At 36.8% G+C, this 17,945-nt stretch overlaps 3 protein-coding genes across 3 annotated transcripts in view; 1 reads left to right on the forward strand and 2 right to left on the reverse strand.

Moving 5' to 3' along the window:
• Positions 1-3,823, forward strand: part of rin1b (Ras and Rab interactor 1b) — a 42,111-nt gene extending 38,288 nt beyond the window's left edge. Inside the window, exon 11 of the mRNA XM_053503551.1 lies at positions 1,658-3,823. Coding sequence (XP_053359526.1) covers positions 1,658-1,966 — 309 coding nt within the window. The 3' untranslated portion in view covers positions 1,967-3,823. The remainder of the gene's footprint in view (positions 1-1,657) is intronic.
• Positions 3,824-4,346: 523 nt separating this feature from the next.
• Positions 4,347-10,334, reverse strand: zgc:101810 (uncharacterized protein LOC493612 homolog). Its single transcript, XM_053507231.1, has 8 exons — positions 10,139-10,334; positions 8,551-8,661; positions 6,763-7,051; positions 6,451-6,587; positions 6,096-6,245; positions 5,810-5,955; positions 5,300-5,432; positions 4,347-4,855 (listed from the first exon to the last, which is right to left on the reverse strand). The coding sequence occupies exons 1-8, from the start codon at positions 10,184-10,186 to the stop codon at positions 4,685-4,687; spliced, it is 1,185 nt and encodes a 394-aa protein (XP_053363206.1). The 5' UTR covers positions 10,187-10,334; the 3' UTR covers positions 4,347-4,684.
• Positions 10,335-12,647: 2,313 nt separating this feature from the next.
• Positions 12,648-15,100, reverse strand: six7 (SIX homeobox 7). The gene is made up of 3 exons (XM_053507340.1): positions 14,693-15,100; positions 13,211-13,374; positions 12,648-13,102 (listed from the first exon to the last, which is right to left on the reverse strand). The coding sequence occupies exons 1-3, from the start codon at positions 15,098-15,100 to the stop codon at positions 12,931-12,933; spliced, it is 744 nt and encodes a 247-aa protein (XP_053363315.1). The 3' UTR covers positions 12,648-12,930.
• Positions 15,101-17,945: the final 2,845 nt, after the last annotated feature.

Raw genomic sequence — 17,945 nt, forward strand, 5'->3', positions numbered from 1 at the left:
AAAAATACGTGTACACATATTCAATGGTTTTCTGATGCAGGTTCAAGCAAATATTAATTGAATGCATTTTTAATTAATCCCCGAGCTCTTCCTGCAGGTCCATCCGTGCCTCGCGTACGACGCCACAACTTACATCATTCCTATTTAAAGCATCACTCTTATTCACAGCATTGCTTTTATTCACAGCATCATTTCTATTTACTGCGTTCTTCCAGCAGCTGTCAGTTTGCTCTGTACAACATCACAGCCAGATTAACCCTGAGCACTTTGTGTTTTCATTCAGCTGGATATTTGTTTCTGTCCCCATTTCTGTGCTTTTCAGACTTTTAGTTACTGCTGTGCTTCTCCATCCCTCATCTCATACCACCCCCGCATCTCTGCTCCTTTCAGCAGCACACACACTGAACCCACTTCCTGACAGTAACCCAAACAGTCCACACCAGCATGAATTATGATTAACTATGAACAAATCTGCAGGAGGTGAAACATAACAACACTGCAGTAAATAACATAAGATGCTCAGGAGTAAACATAACTTAAAAAAAACATGTACAGTAACTTTATGGCAGTCAGTTAATTAATGCTATACACCTAAATCCAGTCTTACCCTTCATCTCTGTAACCAAAGAATTTTTTTTTTAAATAAAAGCTTCAGCTGTTTTTGCCCATCATTCTTCTCAAATTGGTTCACTGCTCATTTCCTCCCATAGTCAGCTCTCCCTGATCAAATGGCAGGGTGTAGGCTAACACAAGCTTTCTTCAAAAATGAAACCACACAAATGCATCTTTTTGAATTTCTGCACATGATGTATGCCGGGGCATAATAAGGATTTTAAAAAATGCATTCTGCCCTCTTTGGCATACGTGATCTCACAAATGTCCACGATTGATCTCCCTGAAGAGACTCATCAGATTTGTTCCCATGACTCCCAGCTACAGATGGCTATGGCATCTTTGGGATACAAATTCATGATCTCCTGATGATATAATCTGCAGGGGGTTTCATAACAAAAAAAAAAAGAAACAGGAAACATTTACTGAGCAATGTTACTTGGATGCTAATACAAGGGATGTGCAAGTCAAACCAGGACGTAATGAATCCTCACTTTTTGTGTAAAAGTGATTGACATTTACAGCAGATTTCAAGCACAGTACGGTGATGAGCCCCTTAGCTGCAGTAATACATTTAAACGATGCAAATGTTTTAAAGAAAGATGTACATCTGTGAATGATGATCCTGAATGAGGTGGCTCGGAGCCTACTGCGGTCAGTCATGTGAGCAGTGAGTAGAGACACATTTGTGTGGGGGAATTTTACACACAATCACTGTAGAGCACTTACTAAAGACTACTGGACATCAGTAAGTAACCATAACTACCTTGGTGTAGCAGCACACCTAATCAATGACAAATGGCAACTGCATTCATTCACTCTGGGTGCATTAAAAATAAAAGACATTTTGCCAAACCATGTGCCTTACATAATATAATTAATAATAAATTATTAAGAGATGGATTATGGTAACCATGGTATACCTACAGTTTTCAAGCCATGCTTTGTTGTGCCAAAAAACACTGGTAAATACCAATGTAAAGCTCGATCCTGAGTAACCATATTCTGTGTTTGTGTGTGTGTGTGTGTGTGTGTGTGTCTACAGAGGTTTGTTCGTATTCTTTTCCAGAATACTGAGTGTTGTGCAACCCGTACTCTCCACTGGAAAGCAGGCGAGAGTGTGGAAGTGTTAACCCGAACCTGCGCAGAGGTGTTTGCCATAAACGAGCCACAGCATTATTGTCTGTTCTGGAGGAACGGAGGGGAGATGCATCCTGTTCCTCTACACACACAGCCTCATGAGCTGGCTGCCCCTACCCTATCCTACCTCCGTAAAGATCACGACTTCAGCAAGATGCGCAGGCTGACCAGAGGCGGCGCTGTGGATCTCGAGGAGTCTGCATGTGAAGAGTAAGGACTTGACTGGTCTTTTGCTGGGCCTGTTTTCCATAGTGATTTGATTCGAGTGACTGCAAAGAAGTTGTGTGAATGTATGTGTGTGTTACTGTTTACAAAAACTGATGATCAGGGTGGGTTGCACAACCACTGAAGAAAAAGGAAGTTCATGACCGAAACATGAAGTTTACGAAGGTTAATGAGGAGTGATGCTCGGTAATAATGCTTAAAGCAATAGTTGCCAGTAAAGGGTTCAGGAACGAGCCTATAGCCTACTTTTAAATTATCTGCTACACAGAATATAAATACTGTATTTGTAGTTCTAGTTGTCTTTAGGGTGTTTGCCAAGATTCTCTGCCGAATTTCAATACCAAAGTGTTGAACATGGTTTCTTTATACAGCATCTTTTTTAACCATTGGATGAGTAAATAAGTATATATATGTATATTATGTACATTTACATGTATGCATCTGAGATGCCTTAAATGTTAGTGAGTCAGTAAAAAAAAAAATAGGCTCTTTCAGCTGTATTGTAGTGCTTTGAGCTATACATATATATTGAGAATCTTTAAAAAAAAAAAAAAAAGCAAATTTAAAATAAAAAATGAAAGCATTTTCAGTCTTGTAAATAGATATTATGTTCCAGTGTTTTGAGGTTGTCTTTTGGTATCTTTTTAAACAGTGAACTGGAAAATCGTAATAGTAATTTATTTTGAGCTCTATTGTTTTGCTCATTACTGCCCAAATGAAATAATGTCAACCCTACAAATTTGGGTAAATTTGCTAATTTGCATTGACTTAGTGATTGTATTTGAATTATGTAAATAGTCTCTAAGATGATACTGCTGATTTTATTTTTTGTCATAGTGAATTTTCCAGTCAAAGATGTGGCTGGACTGTGCAGCTGTACTGTGTTGCATTCGCTGAATGTGCTTTAATGGTAACACCCCATGGTGCTTTAAGTGATCACATAAACATGCTAAATGGATTGACTGGTTCTCGCTGTGTGAACTGACCGTCTTATCCTGTTTTACTGGATCTTGTGCAGATGCTAATGAGTTTGTAACACTTTATTGCCATGATGTATTGTATGAACTTATTCTATTTAAGTGTTTATTTAATTTTAGCAAGAAAAATATTAACAATCAGTGCAAATGAACTTTATATTTGGAATGATGTGTTTAAAATTTGTGATTTCTGCATGCAGGCAATTATAATGAGGTGCCACCAATGTCATATGCGCATGTTTGAATTGCTAAAGTGCAAATCTTCGCTTTTTTTCTCCTCATTGCACTGGTATGAATTTGCTGTATTTTTCTTCAGTAACAAATGATATTAAATCTTTGTGGGTAATAAGTGTTCAACACTGTTCCTTTCTTTCCTCGCGGCTATTTCTGGGCAGTTTGTGGACACTTAGTACAGCTGTTTTGCATTCAGAACATGGACAGGCCCTAATGTACTTTCATTAACTGTGTATCATTCTTTATTCTTGATTGCCACCCTAGTGGAGAATGATGATAGCCTGCTGGAGAGTAATGCGGAAGCACAGAACAGCAGCTGCACAAAACATGCTACGACTTGGTGATGATATTGCCTAAGAAAAACTAAAGATTGACACAGATAAGCAAGTATGTAATACCTGTTATAGTACAGCCACCCAAGTGAGTAACTGGGCATTATTGAGCTGAAGTTTGAGGTATGTTATAAGGCCAGTCAAACTTGGCTTGGGATCTGTGGCTTTAATCATGTCTCTAGGGCAGGATTCTTATTTGTGAGTGATGATATAGCCTATATGTAGAATATGATGCAGATATACTGTAGATATTAGCTGAAGTCATATTAGTACTAACTTTAGTTCTGAAACTGGAACTACTGCAGCTCACAACACATTGGTGACTATTATGGATGTACTCTCTTCTGATATATACTCCTTTCAAATAGGGAAAATAGCAGTGTCAGATGCCCCCGGTACAGTTTTGTGTGGCATGTGGAAAAATTCTGAAAGTTATAGAAATATTGGGGGAAAAAAACAGACTTGATGTCAGCAAATCAATGGCTTTGGAATGAAGACAGGTTCTATTGCTGCAACATTTTCAGAAACACCTAAGAGGGTTGCATCATAAAGGCACTGCTTGTAATTTTTGAAGCTTTCTGCTGAAAAGTCTTTCCTATCTCCCTAACAAACCCCACCCTTTCTGCTGAAAATCCCTTTTAAGGAATTAGAAAAACAACTGACAGTCTCTGCTCAGACTGAATGCGAAAGCTGATTTCTGGCATGGAAAGTATATATTTAAAACTATAATCATGGATATTGCTAAGATTCTAACTTTAAAACAATCAACGCTGAGTAAGAGAACAAGAGACAATTATTACAGGAGTAATAAAACTATATAAATCAGTTATCATTTTGAACACATTTCTATTGGAGCCATTTTTTCTCTTCTTAATTACAAATAAAACTTTTAACAACTTATGTTGCAATGCAGTGTGATTAGGCTAATATTACATACAATTGTACAATAATAGTGAGGCAGGGAAATGTGGAAAGTTCAGGTCATTGGGGACCATTCCATAGTCAATAAAATGATATGTTTCTCCTTATTCATATTTCCTTAGCATTCTATTATCCATGATAATAATCAGATCATTTCATGATCATTTCAACACAAATCATATGTATTTCTATGATAGTATAGTGCTTGTGCAAAAATGTATTTCTTTTCATGTAAGCACTGATTCATTTTGTTCCTCCGCCAAGCTTGTCGAGCACTTTCAGGCCTTTTTCCTCATATTCAGCTCTCGACAACCAGAATGACTCTTTATCTTTCATGATGTTGGCCAGCACGGCTCCACCCATAAACACCATGTGCTTACGGCGAGGAGGGTCCTCGATGCGGATTTTGAATTTCTGCAGGAAAAGAAGGAGAGAAAGCAACGAGTGAGTAAGACAACGAGTGTTGTGGGGTTTGATTATGTAGCCTGAAGGTGGGTGGAATATTCTTGCGTAAGCAACTTTTTTTTTTTTTTTTGCTTTAATAACGATGTGCACTTTAAATAGCTTCCTAGTATTTGCCATGTTCTTCTGAACTGTGTATCAGTAGTTGTTATGTTGGGAATCCTTCATAGCCACTTATACACAGTAGATGTAATCTGTCAATGATTATGGCTTATATTACAGTGTAAGTTAGACTTTTTTTTTATTATTGTACAAGTATAACTACAGTGATTCAGCATGATATAGTCCAAACACAAGTTTTAAATCCTGAAAATCAGCTATAAAATGATACAGTAAATTTAGGATTAGCAGTCGTGTATGATAAGAAGCTTTAATTAAAGAACTGTGTTAGCATACTGAGAGTTTTTCTGCATCTCCTTTAAGCACTCTTTCTAGGTACAGCTGCTTAATCTCTCTTTCCAGGCGGGAGGGCAGTCCAGGATACATGGTAGTCCCTCCAGACAGCACGATATGCTTGTACAAATCTGCCCTGCAGAGAAAAGGCATTACACATTAAAATAGAGTCTCTCTCTCTCTTTCTCTCTCATACACACACACACACACACACACACACACATTTAATTTCCTGTAAAACACTTTTTGAATTTAAACAGAATGTAAAGTTTTTCCATTTATCCACTGTATGAATGTTCAAATGTTTTTCTATTGCCTAAGACACTTCTATTGCTTGTTTCTGTAGTAAAAACAATTATTTTTCACCTAATATCTTATGATCTTGTGAAAAATCCTGTGAATTAGAGTTTGTATTCTCAGAGCACTTGACTGCAGAGAGAAAAGTGATTGAGAAAGCAGGTCTCTATAAACATCGGAACAGAATATTACTTAGATGGCAGTGGTTTATCTAACCTGAGGTCAATATCAGCAGCCTGGATGGTGTTAAAGAGAAGCTCAGCCACTCCGACTCCCTCTACGTTAATGAGATGCGGCTGAAAAAGTGCCTCTGGAGCCCCAAATCTTTCTCCACCGACTTTTATGTTGCGCCCATCCGGCAGCTGAACCGAAGTAATCAATATAAAAGTTTGCATATTTAATTTCCTGTGCACATGTCTCACTTTTGCTCATACAGCATTATACACCAGGTATTGTTCCTGTTGCATTTAGGACATAACATTAGGGAGTTTATAAACATTACCGTGTAAGACTCCACCAAAAATGTTGTCTCATCAGACAGTTTCTGCTCCTGTTCTATGTTGTAACCCACAAAGCACAGATTCTCCTTCATCATCCGGACTGTCTCAAAGTCTGCTGTTTGGTTGAAGGCATAGCCCCTCAGCAGCAACAACTGGCCACATGGAGCGAAAATATCACAGAACACCAATGTTTACCAGTCAGTGAGGATTATAAGCAACATACTATGGTTGTAATTAACATATGTCTCAATTTGATCATGCTTGGCATCTGAGAGCTCATGCTCTGATGTTTCTTTCATTTAGGTGTATGGAGTTTTCTAGTTCAAAGAAAGCAAACAGCTAGCATATGCACCACACCTTGATGAGGTAACGTGTAATGTCACGTCCTGCAATATCAAGTCTGCGTGTGAGGTGGGGAAGAGAGAAACCCTCATACACAGGACAGATGTGTGTCACACCATCACCTGAGTCCACCACTACACCTGTCAGCAGACCTGAAGCATATGAGCAAAGGTTAGCAGTTGCAAGCTTAACTAATTAATATGATGTTTTCTATGTAAGGCATTTCCCTCCTGCTGGCTGTGAGTGTTACAGATTAGCTCCAGGGTCTAGGACAAACATTTGAACCTTTCTTTTATCATCATGAAAAATAGTGGATCTCTGTCTTACCCTGTGCATAAAGTGTCAGCACAGCTTGGATGGCTATGTAGATGCCATGGAACTTGTAGGTCTCAAACATGACCTCTGCAATCTTCTGCCGGTTCTTCAGAGGGTTCAAAGGTGGTTCGGTCAACAGCACTTTGCAATTAGATGGATTGATGTTCAGACGATCTGGTCCAAATGTGTGATCCCACAGGTGGAGCATATCATCCCAGTTACGTACCATCCCATTCTCCATAGGATAGGAGACCTCCAGCATGGAGCGGCATTCACTCGCCTCATCTCCCACCATCAGATCCTATAGGTTACATAATGGAGTTCATAAGGACAAAAGAAACATTGAACTATATTACTATCTCTCTCTCTCTCTCTATATATATATATATATATATATATATATATATATATATATTTACCACTAAGCGCAGAGTGTAAAGGTTAAATTAGCAGAGTATTAGTACAGTTTTGCTTAAAATATCGCAATTTATGGGTGACATATTATGGGTGACATATTAAGTAACAGTGTTCAAAAGAGGACAAATTGTTGGTGCGCGTCTCGCTGGCACATCTGTGACCAAGACATCAAGTCTTTGTGATGTATATCACACGGTATCCAGGGTAATGTCAGCATACCACCAATAAGGACGAACCACATCCAACAGGAGTAACTGTGGATGCAAGAGGAGGCTGTCTAAAAGGGATGTCCGGGTGCTAACCCAAATTGCTTCCAAAAAACCCAATACTTGTGCTAGACTACCAAACCATTCTGGAGGACCATGTGCACCCAAAAATTGTACCCTGAAGGCGGTGCCGTGTATCAGGAAGATAATGCACCAATACACACAGCAAGTCTGGTGACAGAGTGGCTTGATGAATATGAAGTTGAATACCTCTCATGGCCTGCACAGACACCAGATCTAAATATTATTAATCCAGTTTGGGTTGTTTTGGAGGAATGAGTGAGGAATTTTTTTCCTTCATTAACATCATGTAGTGACCTGGCCACTATTATGCAAGAAGGATGGCTCTAAATCTCTCTGACCACTGTGCAGGACTTGTATCTGTTATTCCTGAGATGAATTGATGCTGTATTGGCTGCAAAAGGAGGCCCTACACTATACTAGTGAATTAGTATGGTCTAAAACCAGGTGTTTCAGCGTTTCCAAACCACTATACAGCTGGAACAAGGCCAGGATTTTTTGTTGTTGTTGTTGTTGTTGTTGTTGTTGTTGTTACCATTACCTGGGGAGTTTCAGTCAGAGAGACCTGACAAAAAATTGACCCAATGATGCCACTCACTTCAAAATGATTTACTGGTTATTATTCATATTATTGTAAACTTACCATTATTTATTCTTTTAAATATTGTACCAAGAACTCAAAAATAATATGACAGAGGAATTAAGTATTTTTTTGTGATGGAGTTTTTGTGGTTAAATAATTTTCAACCAAAACAACAGAATCTATTTAGTCCAGAATGCATATGATAATTACTTAGGATTGTATCATGTTTAATAAAGTGAGGGTTGACTTTAAATTGTAAAATTGTTTAAATCATAACTTTGTTTAGGTCAGTGTCTCCTGTTATATTGGTTGTAAAGATAAAAGTACATAGGATGAGGGTATCATTGCTATGTCTAAGATACAACAGTTAAGAATAGTTTAAGGTTTACCCTAACACTTCTATGATTTATATGTTTGAGAGAAATAATGCCGTTGTATAGTGTTGTGATTCATTTTTTGAGATAGGAAGAGGTAGGACTTCATACTAAAGCATTTCTCCACTGTAAGTCTTACCTTGATAACAATATTTCCCACTTTAGTATCTGAGCGTATGACAGGACGTCCTATGAGTGCTGGGAAGATGTGCTCTGGGAAATTAGACCCAGCAAAACCACACTTGACAAACTACGAATTCAAAAAACAATTATGGGAAACAATATTATGTTACAATACAATATCATAAAAAAAATACATCCATATTTTAATCAGCTTTGGCAAGAGAACTGAAATCGTTTCAAGCAGAAGTAATGTTTGATTAGGTTGAAAAGAAGTCAAACTATTCATACAGAAAGTACAACAGTGGATCCGAGCAGTTACTGCCCACCATGTTTATTTTGTGTGATAATTTTATGACTTTACTAATAAGCAATAAACAATAAATTTTTAAAAATCCAAACGTTAGTGGGTTTTGCATGCATGATGTTAATACTTTGTTTCATCAATTACTGTTTACTGCTTATAGTTTTCTTAAATGTATAAAAAAAATTGGATAAATTCTTGACCTATGACAGCTGTTTAAATGTTCTGTAAACTTTTGCACAGTACAGTATTTTAAAAACTATAAACATCCTCATCACTGTGCACTGCAGGGCCATGCACAAGTTAGATGATATTATCCTATCTCTTCTATTCTCTTTATTAAAGCTTCAAAACAATATGTTTACAGCATTATGTTGGTCAGAATGAAATGTTCAGTGCTCGCTTCTTTCCTTTACTTTATAGTTGTGACGATGTCAGTGCCCTGACATGCCTTAGTGGGGAAACACACATTCCTCAGCCTGCTCAAAAAAAATGCTGAAGTAAAAAAAAAAAATGCTTAAGTAAAGAAAAAAAAAAATGCCTCACATTAAAGGTGCGATTTTCAATGTGCTAAAAATTGGACTTTCAAACACTTCTGATTTAACAACCTATAGCTAGTCTTCTTTAAATGACAACAATTGTGCACTGATTCAGTAATTGTATATTTAATTGTTTGCATAAATGTGTTGACACCCCCACATGCATGCACACACACACACACACACACACACGCATACACACACACACACACACACACACACACACAGTTAACCCCTGTGGGTATTTTTAATTGGATAAAAAGCAAAATAGTTTCTCTGTGAGATGTGAAAATGGCTAAAAAGAAAAATAAATAAATTAAAAAAGTTAAAAATAAATCCACCAGCGTCACATGTTACCACAGTTACCAGGACAGGCTTTAATGGACTTCCGCATGTACAGAACTTCCTGATTTTTTGGCCATTCACTGTGCTCTGTTTTTCTGCACCACCTTTTAAGGCCATGTAGGAGTCATAACCACAGGTTCCTTACTGAACAAGTCCAAACAGATCAGCAAAAGCTGAAGGCAATAACACCCTGTGCATACTGGCTTCAGTGCAAAAGACTGAGTACAATTTATCATTCCAAAATAAATAATAAAAAAAACTTTTAACAAAAAAACAAAAGAAAGAAAGAAAGATATATGAATATTTACTTGCATGTCATAAAGGGAAAAAAATCATAAACAATATTACGATAAGCATGTTTTAAGTAATTGTTTTCCCCAACATTAGGTGGTGTGTATACAGTAATAAAGGAGACTTACCCCAGTTCCATTATCACAGACAATCACTTTCCTCCCTGCACTGTCCATCCTCCCCCAGCTCAGGGCAGATCACAGCCTACAGCAGTGCAACTCCTTCTCCTGGAGCTCTAACTGTATAAATAACTGTCAATAAGACAATCAGATGGAGTTGCTTCTTGGGGAAATGCTTTACTTCTCTTTAGACCTGTAGGGATGTGTGCTATAGGCAGGATACAGGACAGCAGTCACTCCCACTGCCATCCCTCCCTCCTTACCTCCCTCCCTCCTAACCTGCTCTCACTCAGACACTTTTTCAGATCTTAAAAGTATACACAAGGTGTTGCTTTCACATCTGTTTTTTCTGCTAGATGCTGTGACGTGAATTTGAGCTTTCATATCCCTTGTCTGAGTGAGGAAACTGTCAATATAGACTTTTGTTTACAAGCTTGTTGATCGGGCATATATCACTTAAATTTAAATATATAATTATGGGTAATGAGTTACCTAGAATGTATCAATGCTAAATGTACCAACATTGGTTAAAATATAGCTCCTTTTAGTTTATAGGCTACAAAATGTTTTTAACTTTGTGTCCTGTTGAGAGAATATTCAGGGAAAAATGCCTCCACTAATAGAATTTTCTACCTAAACTAGTCACATTTGTATAGAAAAGTAAATTTTTAAAAAGCGCATTTTTAAAAAATTTACAACTTTACACTTTTACTAAAATTTTTACGTGTTACTGTGACATTTAAGGAATGAAGGTGTGAGATCACATTTATTAAGTAAATGTACAGTGCCATCTGTTGAATTATGAGATGCGCTAATGATTTTTTCAAGGTAAAATGATATAAGGGGGTTTTCCATTTAAGTAAGTAGCATATCTTCTCACCCGTAGACCGATTGCGATGGAACAAAGACTATAAGTTACCTAAATTTCGGCCAAATACACATGTAAAACCCCATTAAAATTTGTTCAGTAGTTTTTACGTGATGCATGCAAACAAACCAACAGACAAAAATTCAAAAAACCATCTTGATGTGTTCTATTTGCAATTTTTTTTTTCAGTTTTATTATATGTATGGATATGTTGTAATTACATACTGTAGGGAAAGGCTCTTTAACTTTAGTCTTGGATGGCCAATATCCAGCAAAGTTCGCTTATTCTTTTGTTCAAGCACATCTAATTCAACTAGTCTATTGATTATTGGGTTTGGTAAGTGTCTTTAGGGGTTGTCGAATTAGAAACTGTGGTGCACACTGGATATCCAGGCCTGGGTATAGTTTTTATATTTAAATACTCAGTGGCTGCAACAAAAATTTTTTAATCCTAGCTTTAAAGCTCTATCCAGCCCATGTTTTACCTCAACAAATCATAATGAATCTACAATAATGGAAATGGCTGAATGTTAAAGCAATAATTTCAATATCCAGTTCATTCAAACAGTTTGTTTAAATGACAATAACTATTTGCTGTAGAGGTATCACCTAGGCCACAAGCAGCATATTACTGCATTGTGTCAAAATAGAGTACCAGGGAGCCATAATAAGGACAAGGGTGTAAACATTTACAAGAGCTCTGAGTAGACAGTCCAAGCATTACCCAGGTACTGGGTGGGTGGAAGAACTAACCTGTCAGGCGATCCAAACATACAGTATATACTGGCACCTCTGTAGATGAAAATATGTAACATATTTAATATTTCCTATTATATTTATTAGGGGTATAGTGTGAGATATTTAGTGTATTGTACTGAAGACATTGCTTTGAAGGAAAACAACACAGTTTCAAAGGTGGAAACTAAAGATTAGTTGACATGCTTTATCCACTCAGCCGGAGTTTGGGCAGCTTTTCAATAGTCAAACCAAGCTGATTTTTTTCAGCAAGGACTGCAGTCTTCTTGTTATGCTGCACTACAGTATATAGGAAATAAATCATGTTGTGGTGTGATGTTATAGGGAAATAGCAACATGATTGTGTGATGCAACCTGATGCAAAACTACAGATTAGTCTCAGACATAAATAAGATTTAAATACATTATCAAATAGAATTTTTCAAAGTTACAAAAAAAAAAATGCCATTATAGAAAGTTTGAGTGGTATCTGTGGAGATGATGAATCATTCTGTATACATAGCAATTACTTGTCAAATGTATGCATCATTACTCCAAACCTACAGAACAGCCGTTTCATGTTTCACTAAAATTAATTTCCACCTTCTATACAATAAGAATAATATTATACTGTATAATAATATAGAAATATTTTCCTTTTTTTCTTTTTCATGGATGGTATAATTATTAGGAAAACTTTACGACACATGATTTGAATTTTATAAGGTTAAAAGTTAAACCACACCATCTTTTTAAAATAAAATTTTGACCAGATGGCTATTTTTTATATTATACATTTAATTATTATACAGGTTAGAAATAACAGTTTTGACATTACCTCAAACAGATTTCGTGAGCTCTGTTACTGATGTTTTACTGGTTATCCCAGCTGTACAATTTCGATAAACTTGTTGTTACAATTATGCAAAACTTTTATTTTATTTGGCAACAACCAATCAAAGTTTAAGTGTCCTTTTTAAGTGCAGGTTTACTATAAAGTAGATTCACCAAAACCCCTTACTGTCTCTGATCCAAACCACACACTCTTCAGATTATCACTTCATATTTGCTGCAGGTTACTCTCAATATCCTTCAGAGTAAGTGAGTCTCAGTGGTGTCGAAGCCGGGTTTTACATTACATCTCTTTCTGCATGTCTCTGCAAGCTTATGTGTGTGTTTATTGGTTTTGGTGATGGGTTCAGGATTCAAACTCGCTGTCACTGCTGACTGATATGTCTGGCGTAAAGGGTCTGGTGTCCCGAGATCCTAAACCCAAGCTGCAGTCACTGCTTTCCGACCTGCCTTTGTGATCTGTGGAAGAACATTCTGGAGAGCTGCCAGATGGGAGAAGAGTTGGGTCTTGTTGAAGTCTTAAAGGAAAAGGAAAAAAGAGATTGTACAGTTAAATTTATTGAATTTCTTTGTTGCTTTTGAATTAAATTTAAGTTAGCACTTGGAGTTGTGTTTAAGATATTTACCTGTTTTTTGCTGATGCTGCTCTGTCTCTCTGGCGTCTGTTTTTGAACCAATTTCCGACTTGTGTAGGTGTGAGGCCCGTGGCCTGGGCTAGGTGCCGCTTGCGAGATGGGTTCGGATAGGGGTCTTGTAGGTACCATTCTCTAAGCAAACTTCGTGTCCTTTCCTGAGTAGTGGAGAAATATTGTATGTTAAAAATGGTCAGTAGTTTTTGGTTATTTTTTTTATCAAGATCTCAAGTTCAATGTAAAAATAAGTGATAATTATCTGTTTTATTCAGATTTAGTAAAATACAATTATAACAATTATAGTGTATTTTCCTTAAGCATTAACTTTTTTATATACTGTATATAAAAATAAATGCGTTATGACAATGTATGTAGGACATATAAGTAAGTTTAAGAAGCTTACTCAGACGGTATTTGTCTCCCTCTTGTGGTTCTCATTATTACTGCAGGCCAGGAATAAATGCCCTAACTATTCCTGGCCTGCAGTAACAATGAAAACCACAAGAGGGAAACAAATACCGCCTAGGTAAACTCCATAAATTTAAGTAATAATACCATAAAGTAAAACCAATCTAATAGACAGAAAATGAGCAACAGTATAAAGTATATTTCTTGTGGTAAGAAATATTTTAGTATTAGTAATGAGGGACATTCAAAACATGGATGGTGAATGGCAACATTAAAAAAAAAAACCTACACAAGATGTGTAGTTTTGGTAGTAGACTGCCTGACACACAGAATGTGTGTACATTGTGTTTCCTGGTTTACACCACAAATCAGTTAATAACTTGAACTTCATAACTTCAGCAAAATAGAGTTCATAGAAAAACTATTTAAAAAATTCTCAGTTATACAGCTGAAATATTCATTTTAATTTATAGCACACAGATGTGAAAGGGAAATGTTTATAATCACTCTATTCAAAGTCAAGAAAATGTCTCCTTCTCAGGGATTTAATTTCCCTTTTCACCATCAGCTTGCTACATTAGGGATATAAAATGTGGAATATTTATTTTTCTAAAGCTGCTTTGTGGCATTTTTCCACTGCAAACTATTCAAATAAAATTGGATTAAATTAAATTTGTGACGTAATTTCTCTAGACGTGTAACTTTCCCCACACAAAGTTTGGGCCAGGTATTTTAAGATTTATCCTAACGTATAAAATATGTTAAAAACCTTTGCTCAAATTAAAGTAAATTATGATTCATGCTTTATGGTTTATTTCACGTGCAAAGTCTACACTGTATATATATAAAAAAAAAACATTTATAGTTTTTTGGACGGACATGTTTGGATACTTAAAGCTCCTGTTAAAGTAATAATCATTTGTTCTGCCAGTGGTTGATACAATGCACACGCTTAATTGAGAAATGTTTAATTAAAGCTATAACTGTTTTAATTGAACAAGTTGATTTTTATTAAACACGTGGATTTAACTTAACACTCTGGCTGATATCGTGAACTTTTGGGTTTACCTTGAAACAGTGTGTTTTCTGCTCGCCGTCCCAGATAGTGCGCGGCAGCGGGAACTTCTTACGGATGCGGTATTTCTCTACGGGCCCCAGCGGCCTGCCGCGCATGCGCTCCGCCTCCCGGTAATGCGCGTGCAGCCACAAGTCCTGCAGCTTGGCGTGAGACTCGCGCGTGAACCGGTGGCTCTGCAGGATGCGGTAAAGCGCGTCGAAGTCGCCGCCGTGAAAGGCGACCAGGGCGCGCGCGCGCATCACCGACTCGTGGCGGTGCAGCGCCTCTGCCGCAGACCCGGGGGCCGCCGCCGGAAGTGACCACAGGAAGCGGCCCAGCCGCTCCATGTCCCCGGTTTCCTCCAAGTTCTCACACACGCGGGCCACCTGTTCCGCGGTAAACATCGGTAAAGGAAACATTTTTTCTTCTTTTTCTTCTTCTTAGTGTGTTTTTTTCCCCCAAAAAAACGACAAAGCAAAAGTTTTAAATCATTTTGCGCGTCTTTGTCCAAGTTTGCGCACAAGCTGATCCGAAGTAGATGAAGTGTCACCGGACTACAAATCCAGCTCAGGACGTTTCAGCTGTATATAATTGACCAGACTAATCTGTGTAAGCTGCTGGACGGCTGTGTGTCAGGTTGTGGTAAAGGAGAAAGGCCAGAAGTCATGAGCATTTATAGTCAGGGCGCGATTAGCATCTGTGCTTGAGTTGTTTTGCGAGGGGATTATACGCCTCGGTCATTAGGCACTTAGCAGGGGGGAGAGAGCACTGAGGTGACCGACTGATCAAATTGCTCATTATGCCCTGGAATACATTCAGTTTTAGGATAGCTAACAACATGTTTATTTAGGCTAATTGTTTTAAAGTTGTGTAACTTGCTGCAATACACAACCACATTAATATTTTTATTACATGACATTTAACTGGAGTGTGAATGCTTTTTTGACCTACAAATTGTCTACACTGTAATATAAATATATATATATATATATATATATATATATATATATATATATATTTTTTTTTTTTTTTTTTCTTTTTTCTTTTTCTCTATCATACAAATAAGAAGTAAATGATTTCTGTGGCCCTTCATGAACGTAGGGTGAGGCGTTCAGGCTCATGTGGTGTTAAGTGTGATGGTTTGTTGTTGGCTGTTAAAAAGAGAATAGGGGCAATTAGTATTAGAATTTCTGTCTGTGAATTGTTTGTTAGATAAACAGCTTGAAGAAAGACTGGAACCTGTTAGACAAATGCAAAGTCGCCGACAGGAGATTTTAGTGCCTTATCTTTCTACAGATGTAAAGTGTTAATCAGATGTTATATTTACTTTTTATTCATTCAAAATGAGTCATGAGACTTTTTTGTGGCAGGAAATGTGTTACACAAATGCTCCAGGGAGATTGAATATACACTGCCCGGACAATTTTTTATTTTATTTTTAAGGTCGGTATTTCAAAAGGGTAAAATTATTGGGGTGCATCAAGCAAAAAAAAACACTAATAGGACTTTACGTTACTGGAACTGTGTTAAGAACCCTTGAAAACATTATCAAAGTGATCTAAAATAATAGTGCTGAGTTGTCAACTTTATGAAAACAAATGTGGTTGGGAAAAAATCATGAAGGAAGATTACTTAAGATAACACCTGGCAACATTGCCTGGTAAAAAATCTACAGTAAAAGCCATAGCTATGTTTAATAGTAAACGTAAGAACATTTTCATACAAACACAATAGGATTGGGACTAAGAACCATGTGGCCATAAGAAAACCACTTGTGTGAGACTGAACAGAAAAAAAGGTTTCAGTTTGTTATGGAGCATAAAGACTGGACTGGAGCAATGGATAAAAAAGTTATGGGGTCTGAATGGTTTATCCTATTTTAAAGAGGTGGATGCATCAAGGAAAGAACGGAAGCATGTGAACTGATGCACCCATCGTGCCTAGTGGCCACTGTACAAGCCTATGGAAGCAGAGTTTGGGGTTGTTTCAGTCGGCCAGGTCTAGACACAGCATCGTTATGTGGCAATAAAATGACGTCAGTTGATGAGCTGATGGCACAGACATATTCCAGGACTCAAATTATGAATGAGTGATTTTGGGAGCATAAGGAATCATTTTCACACACGAACTGAACACAACATTCTGCAGTGTAATCAAAGGTGTTGAGGAAATTTTAGAGTGCGTGACTTTTTTTTTTTTTTACCAGGAAGTGTATAATTTATTTATTTAATGATCAAAAAATATTGTCTGTCAGTCATTTTTAATAGGAATTTACTTTTGAGCCATATTGCTTAAACCATAGAGAGGCATATTGTTTAAAGTGGTCCAGATTCTTTCTTTACATGCCTGCTTAATACCATGTAAATTCATTTGCACACTTTAAGTTACACCATATCCTCAGTCACCCTGGAACAGGATAAAACCTTTTCTGTGCCCTCGCTGTGGGGACAACTTGGCTGCATCTCAAAGCACACTGAGACACTAAACAGTATGTCAAAGTTCCAGATTTAACACTACCTATAGTATATAATCACCTATAGCATACGGTTTAGTTTACTTTTAGCATACTATGTAGTCCATTAGTATATGTATAGTTGAAGTTGTGGAGGTTTGAAAGTATGAAATTATAACTAGGACTTGCAATTTAGGGCAACAGTTTTGGGCTAAATGTGTCAGTATGAACAAATGATTTTGATAAATAAAAGCAATATCTCGCCTCCCTCCCCTACGCACATACACAAACTCTGAGGGCTTCAGTCTAAATCTGCTTAACTCCTCCTAAGCTACAAGAATGATATCATTATAAGATGTGAGCATGTGCCGCCCTTCTATTGATTTTTGGATATATACTTGTGCTGATACGTCTGGTTTTAAAAGACTGAAGTGAAATCACTTTCATGCTTATTTTTCTTACTCAGCTGTCCTGAGCTCCCACCGAGCTAGCTAGCTATCTTGATAGAGCTACATCCTAGTGTCAGTAATTCAGATAATGTAAATTGAGAATAAATATTAAACATCTCTCAGTAGCATAAACATTAATAAATTTTTGTAATTATTATTATGTTATTATCTATTATTATTGTTGTAATAATAATAAGGGCAGTGATTTTATAAAAAGATATATATTAATTAATTATTCATTATTATTATTAAAATACAGCTTTAGAAATGAAATTAAATAAAAATAATATTTTAAATAAATAATATTAATACATATTTTACGAATAATTAAACTTTATTTATTTATCTAGTTAATTGGTGTAT

The sequence above is a fragment of the Clarias gariepinus genome, chromosome 1 (assembly GCF_024256425.1).
Source record: "Clarias gariepinus isolate MV-2021 ecotype Netherlands chromosome 1, CGAR_prim_01v2, whole genome shotgun sequence".
Classification (NCBI taxonomy): Eukaryota; Metazoa; Chordata; class Actinopteri; order Siluriformes; family Clariidae; genus Clarias; species Clarias gariepinus.